At 40.2% G+C, this 12,798-nt stretch overlaps 1 protein-coding gene across 1 annotated transcript in view; it reads right to left on the bottom strand.

The window, feature by feature from the left end:
* Nucleotides 1-12,798, bottom strand: part of Heg1 (heart development protein with EGF like domains 1) — a 92,348-nt gene that overhangs the window by 34,814 nt on the left and 44,736 nt on the right. Inside the window, exons 8-12 of the mRNA XM_070028863.1 lie at nt 12,650-12,766; nt 11,959-12,078; nt 5,859-5,962; nt 2,013-2,071; nt 1,631-1,791 (exon numbers count right to left, since the gene is read on the bottom strand). Of these exons, the coding sequence (XP_069884964.1) occupies nt 1,631-1,791; nt 2,013-2,071; nt 5,859-5,962; nt 11,959-12,078; nt 12,650-12,766 (561 nt within the window). The remainder of the gene's footprint in view (nt 1-1,630; nt 1,792-2,012; nt 2,072-5,858; nt 5,963-11,958; nt 12,079-12,649; nt 12,767-12,798) is intronic.

The raw sequence follows: 12,798 nt of genomic DNA, 5'->3' as shown, positions 1-12,798 counted from the left end.
CAACTAACTGGGAAAAAATATTTACCAGCAATATATCAGACAAGGGGTTAACATCCTGTATATACAGGGAACTCAAGAAACTAATCCCTCCCAAACCTAATTACTAAATAGACAAGGGAACTAAAGAGAGACTTCTCAGAAGAAGAGATAAAAATGACAAAGAAACATGAGGAAATGTTCACCATCCCTGGTTGTGAAGGAAATGCAAATAAAGACAACCCTGAGATACCACCTTACCCCAGTCAGAATGTCCCACATCCTCAAGTCAGCCAACGACAAATGCTGGAGGGGATGTGGAGAAAGAGGAACCCTATTACACTGCTGGTGGGAATGTACACTTATACAACCACTTTGGAAAGCAGTCTGGAGGGTCCTCAGAAAGCTAAAGATTGACCTCCCTTATGACCCAGTCATACCACTTCTAGGCATCTATTCTGAACAACAGGAACCAGTATATAGGACACATGCACCTCCATGTTTATTGTAGCACTGTTCACAATAGCCAAGATATGGAAACAACCCAGATGTCCCATCACAAATGAATGGATCCAAAAATTGTGGTATCTATACACAATGGAATATTATGCAGCCATTAGAAAGGACAAAATAATGGCATTTGCAGGGAAATCGATGGAGCTAGAAGGAATCATGTTGAGCGAGGTAAGCTAAGAGCAAAGAGATAAACAGCACATGGTCTCCCTGATAAGTGGATGTTAAATCTAAAATATAAGGTGATATGACAAAATTAATAAGACTTAAGAAACAAAGGACTTCCACTCATCTGGTCAAATCACTACTAAATAACCCCATGCTGCTGATCACATACATGGTATGCATGTGCACACCGGAAGGAAACCAGGAGGACGACACAGAACTAGAGGGCATCAGGGAAAAACATATAACAGTGGGACCCATCAGCTGCACTGGACATTGATCAAAACAAACTAAGCAACTCAATGGCAGTGATGGGAGGGAGGGAACAAGTGGGAAAGAGGGAACAGCTGATGCTATGCAAAACAAAAGAAATGTACAGGGGCTGGGAAGGTGGCTCAGTGATAGAGCGCTTGCTTTGCATGCAAGAGGCCCTGGGTTCGATTCCTCAGCACCACATAAGCAAAAAGAAAAAAGCCGGAAGTGGCGCTGTGGTTCAAGTGGTAGAGCTCTAGGCTTGAGCTGAAGAGCTGAGGGACAGCGCCCAGGCCCAGAGATCAGGCCCCACGACCAGACCTCCTCCCCCGCAAAAAAGAAGAAATGTACATATCACCCAATGTGGAAGAAATAACTGTATTGTCAAAGCTCATAGAACTCATAAATGTTATAGACCACAATAGACAATTTGCCCCATGAAAGTTAGAATGTGTTTGTGACTTTAACTAAGCATCACTATCCCACAATACTGTGAAATTTGGGAAATTATGTAACCACTTAATCACAATAAAAATTTTTGAAAAAAAAAAACAAACAAACCAGAAAAACCAAAAACCTTGTGTGCCTGTGTGTCATGAAGCTTTGTGTTTCACAATCATTCCAAGTACAAGCTCCTGTGTGAGCTTTCCTGGGCCTGATTTCTGAATGTCTTATGTTTGTCTCTAGGCTTGTGCCTGACTATAAGGGAAAGTTCCTCTCTTACCTCTAAAGATCCTCCTTTGAGACCCCAAGAGCTGGCAGACCTCAGCAGAGGACCTGCAGGAGTTGACACATTTCTGGATCCCATCAGCCAGGTCAAACAGTGTCACGTTAGAGGCCAGGGAAAACATGGCTTGCACTGAGATCACCACCACACTAGAGTCCCTAAGGGAAAAGTTTGTGAGATTTTAGTTAACCTAAAATGGCATTCGGTCCTCAGGGATTTTGGAAATTAACTGTCATTGCCATTCTCCAGTGAGGGAATATGAGGGCATAAAGGTCCAGTGACCTTGGTCCTGGATTACCCAGTGGTTTGGTCAAAATAGAGCCCAGCAGCCCCCGCTTCCACAGGCTGGTTCAAAAGCAAATATAATTCTATTTCTTACCTAGAAGCATGAACTGTAGATCGGATATAACCAGGTAATGTTGAAAAACACACATTTAACTGCAAAGAAGAACAGGACTGTCATTAACTGATAGACAAAAGCCTTGGACTAAAAACTGATTCCTTATTTCAGGATAAAATAGGCATTTTTCCAGCCATCAAGTTATCAGCAGGCAGCTTTATACAGAACCAATGTCTCTTTTCAAATGTCTTTTTGTTGTTTGCTGAGTACAAAGGAACAGAGAGATAGAGTAAATTAGTGGGGAAATCTTGGCAGGAAGTGATGTTCAGAACAGCACTAAGGATGCAAAACATCTTCAAAGGAGCAGATCTCTCCTAAGACCCAGGGTTTCAAAACACCAAGGAGCAACTGTGTATTTGGAAGCTGCATAGTGAACAAGTTCGCTGAAGGCACAGCTTCTTCTGGCTCTCCCAGGTCTGCTGAGCCCACACAGATCCCCTCATAATCTACAATGACCTCACTCAAAGATAGGTCTTCCCCAAAAAGGCTTTCCATGAGAAATTATATCACATGGGTCAAGGGCCCTTTTGTTGAAAACAAATTAAAAGCTACTTCTCCCTGTGCCTGCTTTGTGTTCTCAGAGTGATCAGAGAATAAAGTTATCATGCCTGCTTCCTCATCCTTTCTTCTATCACTGTGGCTAGAGATCTCTTCTTTGGAGCATAGTGGGTCTCAGTATCTTGTCCATGAAGACCCATCTGTCTTCAAAGACAATGTCTCAAAGCTCTCTGACTCTTCAAAAGATGAAGTCAAGCACAGAATGCTATCAAAGGCTTTTTACAACATTGCTTTAGTCTAATAGCAAAGATTCATCATTCTTATTTCATTATTAACTTTTCCAGGTATTGCTGAATGGAAGGACATCTTGGAAAAGACTCTGAGTGAGTTTCCTAGCTGCTGCTTATTTCTCATTGTTTCTTGGGACAAGGTATGTCACATCACCAATAAGTTATATGGTAATACTGGGCAAAAAAAGAAACCAAAAACCCAACAAGACAAAAAACAACTAAGTCAATCAAGTCACTGCACTTTTTATAATGTGAGACTATACCTCTGCATTGGGTTCTAAATCCCTATAGACTAACTTTAACTTGGAAGGAAGTATCTAGCTATACAGCGTAGTCAAGCAGTAGTGGAATGACAATATTTGGCACAGGGCTAGTTGACATAAACAGTAAAGAATTTAACCTTGCCCAAAGAGAGGTTATGCCCAAAATAATTTTTTTTTTGTCAGTCATGGGGCTTGAACTCTGGGCCTGAGTGCTGTCCCTGAGCTCTTCAGCTCAAGGCCTGCACTCTACCACTTGAGCCATAGTGCTACTTCTGGTGGTTTATTAGAGATAAGAGTCTCACGGAACTGAGTGCTGGTGGCTCACACATGTAATCCTAGCTACTCAGGAGGCTGAGATCTGAGGATCATGGTTCAAAGCCAGCACGGGCAGGAAAGTCTGTGAGACTCTTATCTTCAATCAACCACCAGAAAACTGGAAGTAGAGCTGTGGCTCAAGTGGTAGAGCGCTAGCTTTGAGCTAAAGAGCTCAGGACAGCACCCAGTCCCAGAGTTCAAGCCCCACAGCTGACAAAAAAAAATAAAAAATAAAACAAAAAGAGTCTCACAGAAGTTCCTGCCCAGGCTGGCTTGGAACTGTGATCCTCAGATCTCAGCCTCCTGAGTAGCTAGGATAACAGGTGTGAGCCACCAGCTAGCAAGATAATTTCTAAGCCCTGAAGTATTCTGCCTGATAAAAACGCATAAGGACCCTAGACCATGCCATAAAATATAATAACGTGATATGTTGTAGGGGTTTTGGGTAAAGCAGTACGTGCTCAGCCACATGAGCGGTCAACTTTGCCTATGTGACAGAGGCCAAACAAAGGTTTCAAATACCAACCAACACTCACTCAAGTAAGCTCCATGTTGGCAACATGTCACATGATATTATCATTCACTGTTGCTGAGAAACATTACCACTGTCCATAATTCCACAGGGAAAGAACAACTAGAAGCTCTGCATGTAGAACCATCATGGACTCAGTTCCCGGCATATCTTCATTTGTCTTTTTTTTTTTTGTAGGTCGTGGGGCTTGAACTCTGGCCTGGGTGCTGTCCCTCAGCTCTTCAGCTCAAGGCTAGCACTCTACCTCGTAAGCCACAGAGCCACTTCCAGTTTTCTGGTGGTTAATTGGAGGTAAGAGTTTCATGGGCTTTCCTACCTACGCTGGCTCTGAACTGCAATTCTCAGATCTCTCAGCCTCCTGAGTAGCTAGGATTACAGGTGTGAGCCACCAGCACCCAGCCATTTGTCTGATTTTAACCTGTAATCTTTTTGCTGCAATAAAGCCAACCATGACAGATAATAGCTTTCAGTAAGTTCAGTGGATCATTCAGGTGAATTACTGAAACAGAATGGTCTTAGGGGTCCTCGAACTTGCAATAGGTATTGGTAGTAAAGGTGACTTAGTAGACTGTTCCCCAACTGTGCACCTGCTCTGTAGAGATTAGGTGATATCAGTAGCTTCTAGAACTTGCCAGTGTGTCATCTACAAAGATCATATGGGAGTGAGCTAGCTGGCATGGGCCCTGTCACAGAGTAGAAGCTTACTAGATAAAAAAATGAAATTAGACTGTCCCTTACACAAATAAAATTCACAGTCCTATAGGAACATAATTCATAGCTAATATACCAACTCTAACTTATAAAGAGCAAGTAAAATAGAAATTTGAAATCAATTAGTCTGGGCATCTGGAGTGGCTATGTGGCAAGTGTGAAGCCCTAAGTTCAACTTCTAAATATCATCCTCACCCCAAGTCAATTAGTAGCAAATCTTAATTTTCTGAACACTTGGGTAGTAGTTGAAAACAAGATGAATTATCTGATTTTGACTGTCAATTGTTTTTCATTTTCCCAATTAAAAAAACACAACAACAACAACAAAAAAAAAAACAGGAAAAGAGGGAAGGAGTAGCCTAGCCTGGCACTGTGATAGCCTAGCTCCTTGGGAAGCAGAGATTGAGGGATGATGGGCTGAGTCCAGCCTGAATATAAAAGTTTACAAGGCTCTATCTTAATCAATAGCTGGGCATAATGGTGTACGCCTGCATCCTACCAACAAACAGAAGCACAAATAGGATGGCTGGGCTGGGGCATAAAGTGAGACCCTATCTTGAAAATAACCAATGCAAAAAGGTACTGAGAATGGTTCAAAAGTTGAAAATAACCAATGCAAAAAGGCACGGAGAATGGTTCAAAAGGTAGAGTAAGTATTTACCAAGTTTGAGGCCCTGATCTCAAATCCCATACTAAAAAATGGCAAGGGAGTAGGGAGTAGAGTTAAAGGACCTAGATAATCTATACAGTGAGTTCTTAAGTCCCTGATAATCAGGATTAATGTTAAGCTTCTAGCATTCCTTTGAGGAAAAAAAAAGTGGGTCACTTTCCCCAATATCCTCAAACACAGTGAGAAATTCACACTGCAGATCAACAGCAGACAGGACACTAAGATTCTGTGGTTCTTTCCTCTTACCCACACTCCTTGGTGCAGGTTATCTAGCCATGGTTATACCTATGCATATGGAAAAGAAACACCGTAACAGAAAAAACTGCATGTGATGATGCACCTAAAGAAATACTTCTGGATACCACAAGGTCTTAATACTTTACTTCTGTTTCCAAGGCTTTTTAATTTTATGAAGTCTCCTTTCCAAACATAAAGGAAAGGAGCCCTGGAAATATGGGTATGGGAGACCCTAAGCACTTCCCAGCTTTGAATGACTCTATCTTGGAACCAAAGGACTAGTATGAACAGGCCTTTCAGGAAACTCACCGTTTTGGTGATCTCACTTGCTACTTCATGTAGGTCTGAATGTTTTTCCACAGTAGTATTGAAAAAAGTTTTCTTTAATTTAAACTCTGTCACGAAGGTTCTAACTGGAAATGAAAATAATATGTGTTAGGCCACACAACAGATCAACTTATGTATGGCTATGTGTTACCTCTGGCCTAGCTACATTTAGTTTCCCTGCAGAACAATCTCAACTGCCCTGTGCCTCTTCTAGATTCTAGAAATACAACAAAAGGATCCCCTGGCAAAGGGAGCTTAAGATTGAGTGAACCTTTGTGAGGGAGATTCCTACGACTTTTTGTGTATTTGCAAGTGCTGCTGGAAGAAGTCTTCTTTATGCCCCTCAAATAGTCATCATGTAATAGATGCTCAGTGACAATGTAGCAAAGAAGATGTGTTGGCTTAAACAACATAAACCTAACAGGAAGGGAGGAGCTAATGGCACAGCACACTAAAATTGCTTGTCAGCCTTATAAGACTTTAAACCAAGGAAAGCACTTATTTCCCAGTCTTTTAACAAAGTTAAGCCCTTGAATTCAAGGAGGTGCTTCAGTTTCCTTCCTCATTAAAGCCATCTTCAAGGAACCCCCTTTATTCTTGTTCACAGGAAATGTCTATTTTATCATCGATAAAAGAGACTTCTACAAATCAGGTAAGTTCCTAAGAAAGATCATCCAGCCAAAATCAACATTCAAATTCATATGCATATACCTTTAAAGAAGTTTTCACTATAGCCTCTGCCCCTGAGATATCTGTTATTCTGAAGATAACCAAAGAATTACTCAGAAATTTGCCAAACATTTGTCATGGGCTTATGCTCTAGGGGGCTGCCAGACTTCATGATTATAAGCCACATAATGAAAGCAATCCATATTCAAGACACTGTTGGGTTCAGAAATGAAAAAAAAAAAGCAGCCCTATTTTCAAGGTCCATTTCACTCATAAAATAAGATTCTAGTTAACACCAATTTGTGCTGATTGGGCCTGAGGGGAATGGGGCTTATAAATGGGCAGACAACCAAAAATTAGCACAGCCTGCTTTATATCTGGCTCTTATCTTCCATTATATTAAATTCTTATCTTTCCTTCTGGACAGAAGAAAAATAACCCAAAACACAGAAGTCCATGAAGCTGCTATTTCATGGGAAGCTTGCATGTGGAATTAAGAAAAAGGCCCACAAATGAGCTAGGGAAAACATTTAACATCTTCTAGTTAGCTGTCTAAAGCCCTTAATCCTTATTTAACATCTTTTTGCTTGTTCCACAGTTCAGGGAAGCCAGCTGCTTAGGACTCTTTCTGAGCAGCATGGAGCTCTTTGAAAACATTTTGGACAAATAAAAGCATTTCAGCATGTTCTAATTTGCATGTTCCTCTGATGTTTATGAACAATGAAGCTAAATGACTTGAAAAGGGAAAGATGATTGTTAACACAATGGAGCTGCTCTCCTCTAAATCTGTGCTACCTTGTGAGATGTGGCACACAGGCTTCCAGAACAGTTACCCAACCAGTTCATCTTTACCTCACATAGAGTAGCTTCTTACCCAGACCCTACATATAGAGATACATCACTAGTATAAACATTAGGTACACAAACATGACAGATGTTAGATTTTCATCATGAAAGATTATCAGTCTCTTCCTAAACCCTGCTCTCTTTCCAGGCAGGGATTTCTCTGAAGACATTTGTATTTTTATGCTTGCAGTTACATAATTGTGGAAAAGAGTTGTACTTCAAATTTCTCTATACCAGCTAGATTAATTTTTGAGAGATTCATAATTATATTATTACTTTGTATTAAGGGTAGTTTATTTTCATAGCTTTCAATCTAGTCTAAGAGTTTGAAGACCAACGTTAATGTTAAATGATACCGCTTTTTGACTTTATAGATGAAATTGAAGCTCATAGCCATAGGTATGGCCCAAGGCATTAGAAGCCAGGCATTTGATGTGTCTATTGATCATTTTTACTTCTTCTGAGAAGATTCTCCTTAGCAAATGAGCGCATTTATTAATTGGGTTGTTGGGGGGGCGGGGTTGTTGGTGCGTGCGTGCGTGCGTGCGTGCGTGTGTGTGTGTGTGTGTGTGCGCGTGCTTGCCATGGGGCTTGAACTCATGACCTGGGAGCTGTCCCTGAGATTTTTTGCTCAAGGATAGCGCTCTACCACTTTGAGCCATAGCACTACTTCTGGTTTTCTGGTAGTTAATTGGAGATAGTCTCACAGACTTTCCTGCCTGGGCTGGCTTTGAACTGTGATCTTCATATTCAGCCTCCTGAGTAGCTAGGATTATAGGTGTTAGCCAGTGGCACCCAGCTTGGTTGTTGGTTTTTTGAGGGTTTAATTTTTAAGTTCACTGGATATTAGGTATTGTCTAATGTATAGCTGGAAAAACCTTCTCCCATTTTGTAGGCTGTCTTTTTAGCTTCTTGGTTCTATCCTTTGCAATCAGAAACTTTTCAGTTTGATGTAGTCCTACTTATCAAGTCTTTCTTTGATTTGCTGTGCTTCTGGATCTTTACTCAGAAAATTCCTACCTGTGCCCAAGAGCCCTAATGTTTCTCAGAAGTAAAAATGGACAATAAACACAGAAAGACATGTTCAACATCTCTGGCCATAAAGGAAATGCAAATCAAAACAATGAAGATTCCATCTCAGCCAGTTAGAATGTCTATTATCAAGAAAACAAACAATAACAGATGCTGGTGAGGATGAGGCCAAGAGGAACTCTAATATACTGCTGGTGGGAATGTAAACTTGTTCAACCACTCTGGGAAACAGTATAGAGGTTCTCAAAAAATAAACATGAACTACCCTATGATCCAGCAATTCTACTCCTGGGCATTTACCCAAAAGATTAATAGAATACAGTAAACCCACCAATACAGCCATGCTTATTTCAGCATAGCCAAGGTATGGAATCAGCACAGATGGCCCTCAATGGATGATTCATCCATTAGAAAGAATGATACTGTACCATTTGTAAAGAAATGGAAAGCTCTTATGGCACAGGTGTGTCCTGTCTCTTCTCCAGTCACCATGGCATTCTGCTTCAACTCTCCACTGGAACTGATCTGGTATGTCGATATTGTTTTCCTGCTTCTTCTCCCCTTTCCAGCTCTCATGCTCAGTTTTCTGACAGTGGTAAGTGTATTCTCAGGGCTTCAGATTTTTGCAACAAGAATCTGCCTGTGGTCACTTGCTTTCTAATACCCTCCTAATTCGACCTCTCAAAATGTGGCTTCTCTGTTTTCTCACCTTGCCAATAAAACCAAAGTGCAGCAAAATACACCAGGAAGCAGGTACTCAAAAGTGATGGGGTGGAGTAAAGAGGGAAGAGGTAGATAAAGGAAGAGGAGAAGAGGAAGAAAATGCAGTCAAGAATCCAATGTAAGAGAGGGATGGGTGAGAACGCTGAATGGGGTGACACTGATCAAGATATATTGTAATAATAAACTGTCTTGTTAAATGGCAACTCCTTTGTACAACTTCTTTTTTTTTTTTTTTTTTTTTTTTGTCAGTCGTGGGGCTTGAACTCTGGGCCTGGGCGCTGTCCCTCAGCTCTTCAGCTCAAGGCGAGCGCTCTACCACTTGAGCTACAGCGCCACTTCCGGTTTTCTGGTGGTTTATTGGAGATAGGAGTCTCACGGTCTTTCCTGCCCGGGCTGGCTTTGAACCGGGATCCTCAGATCTCAGCCTCCTGAGTAGCTAGGATTACAGGCGTGAGCCACCAGCGCCCGGCTTGTACAACTTCTTAAAGGAAATAAAAGAAAAAAAAAGAAACCAGGCATTTGAATCTAGTGCAAGTGGCTGAGGCAGGAGGATCATGAGGTAGAGCTCAGCCAGGGTTATCTAGTGAGACCCTGACTCAAAACGAAATAAACAAAAGAACAAAAAGAACACAAAAACTATTAAAGGAACCCAAACAAAACTAGAAATTCTTAGCTAATTTCTTAATAGAGTATGTCTAAATGAAACAGGTTATCCAAATGCAAGTACATTATTAGAATAATTCTTGATTTTGACTGATACCTACATTTCTAGATTATTCATCTTAAAATATTGTTCAATTCTTGTATTTTAAAACAACTTTCAAAATTCAACTGTTATTTTAGTAGGGTGCCACGCGTCCTTAAAAAGTTCCTCCCACCTACAGGTAATAATAATCCATGCAGATAATGCCTTCAAAGGACATTAGCTCTCAAAAAAGTATTCACTGAGCAGTTTTTGTGTGTTAAGTACCATACTGGGCAATTTAAGATGACTCAAGATGAGTCATGTTACCTGACAATTTCCTTATCCAGCATAGAAATTCTATTTCTCATATTAAATTTAGCATCTTATCAAGGACCATGCCCAGTATAGATGAAAACTATTATTATTATTAATTGTCAAGGTGATGTACAGAGGGGCTACAGTTACATATGTAAGGCAGTGAGTACAATTCTTGTTGAACTTGTTACCCCTTTCTAAAAAAGCTCTTATAAATTAACACACTGCTGTAAAATACAAAGAACTTATAAAAACTTGACTATTTAGCAGTTGGACAAGGGCCTCAGTTTTCAGTTGGTTTGTCTATCTCCTTTTTAGCCTTAAGGATAAAAAAGTTTGTGTTTAAAATCAACAAGCTTCATGAATTTACCAAACTAGGAACAAAATATGACAGACAGCCTACTATACAATTACAGTAGTGGCTTGGTTGAAATGTATTAGCCTGTGGGTAACAACATGAAGATTTTTTTTTTTTTAAATGTAAAGAATGACCTCAGCACCAGTAGCTCACAACTGTAATCTTAGCTACTCAGGAGGCTGAGATTTGATGATTGTGGTTCAAAGCCAGTCTGGGCAGGAAAGTCCATGAGATAAACTACCAATAAACTACCAAAAAGCCGAAAGTAGAGCTGTGGTTCAAGTGGCAAAGTGCTCGTCTTGAGCAAAAGAAGTTCAGGAACAGTACCCAGGCCCTGAGTTCAGACCCGAGGATGAGGAAGGGAGGGAAGAGGAGAGGAAGAAAGGAGGTATGAATATGATTAGACAATCTGGATTTGATTTTCTTTTCTCCCTCTAAAACACTTTTTAGAAAATAAGCAAAAAAACAAACACAGCACCAGAGAGGACTATTTTGAGCAAAACATAATTTATACACAACTGAAATGCCACAGTGAAACCTTTGGTGAAATGCACACTGAAAAGAAAGTAAGAAAATGAATAATAGGAAAATGAAACAGGACCTGATGGTATGGACACTAGTGGGAGGAAAAAGAGCTAACAGAAAGGGTGAATTAAGATGAGTATGGTCAAAGTAGTTTATTGGCATTTTTGAAAATGAAACAATGAAACCTGTTGCTATTGTTTTAAGAAGGGGGAGTGGGATGGGAGAGAAGTTGATGGGATATTCATATTGAATATTTGTGTAGAAATTCCACACAATGAAACATTGTACAACAAATGTTGTTAATGTAAAAAAAAAGATGGACATTATAGAAAAAAACTATAGTTAGAATATCCTTTAGTTTTTTTCTCCTTAACTACAGAATAGATTAGTTAATAAGGTTATACACAAATGATAGCATATTGTGTATGTAGTCATTAAGATATTTGCATAAACTGGATGGCATAAACTGGATGCCAGTGGGTCATGCTTATAATCAGGATATTGGGATCTAGAGGATCATAGTTTAAGCTAGCTGGGCAAAAAAAGTCTATGAGACTCCATCTCCAAAATAACCAGCAAAACAGCCAGGCTAGAGACCTGGCTCAAGTGATAGAGTGCCAGCCTCACAAGAAAGCTGAGCAAGCATGAAGGCCTACGTTAACAAAAAATCTCTATAATATTTTTATAATACAGGAGGACATTTAAGATATAAAGTTTACAAAAATATATCATTCAAATTAAAAACATAATGCACATTAAAAATACAAAGATGTATAGCTCCAATAATAGGAGATAGTAAGAAATGTCTTCTTCCTCTATTTCTTAGCTTTACCTCTTGGACAAGTATTTATGATTAGGAAGTAAATAATACGTGTAATTTTATTAAATGCATTGTGATACAGAACAAATTCTAAGGTAGACTGTCTTACCTAAATTACATACTCCTTTTTCCAGCTGGTACCCAACTGGGCATCTGCAGACAAAAGATCCCTGAGTATTGTTGCATGTGGCCAGGGGTGGGCAGGGGTTTGAGAGGCATTCATCTACATCTACAGAGGAGAAAAATCAAGACCATATTGAGTCTGTGGCAGACATCCAGTATAGTAAGTACTTACCAAGGATCTAATGACACTAGGTGCAGTGCAGTCCCAAAGATGAGTAAGAGATCACCACTGTCCTCAAGGGATTGACTACACTGAGTCAGAGACAACCACATACACAACTAACTATAAATACAAGGCATTATTTGGATATACAGAGAAAGTAGTAGACTTTGGGCACTTATGGGCAGTTTCAAATAACATCCAGACTAAGACTAGAAGGACTTTTAAGTGGGGGTAATTCCAGGATAGGCACCAGCACAGTAAATGCCAACAGCACAAATGTGCCTGTATCCTTAGGGAGCTATAGGTCCTCCAGTGTAGACGAGTAGAGGGAGAAGGAACCTGAAGAATGGATCCAGATCAGGAAGTCTGTTGGTGCCTTAGTAAGGGCATGGCAGTAGCTCTAAAGTAAGCAGAGCATTAATTTAAAGGTATATTCTTCCACATATTGGAAGAGATAAGAAGCTTACTGAATGAATAATCCAATGAGACAATGTACCATTTCGTTTTCTCTTACCCACACTGCAGTTGTCCCCTTGCCAGGAAGGTGGGCACACACATCGGTAACCGTGATCAGTGACATCTTCAATGCATTCACCATTGTGAAGGCAAGGATTTGTGGCACAGCTGTTAACTAAAAACACACCAGGAATAACAAGAGTTAAT

This window comes from Dipodomys merriami, unplaced genomic scaffold (assembly GCF_024711535.1).
Source record: "Dipodomys merriami isolate MVZ:Mamm:240054 unplaced genomic scaffold, mDipMer1.0.p SCAF_2, whole genome shotgun sequence".
In the NCBI taxonomy this organism is placed as follows: domain Eukaryota; kingdom Metazoa; phylum Chordata; class Mammalia; order Rodentia; family Heteromyidae; genus Dipodomys; species Dipodomys merriami.
Note: the sequence above shows the minus strand (reverse complement) of the source record. Positions and strands in the feature narration are given on the sequence as shown.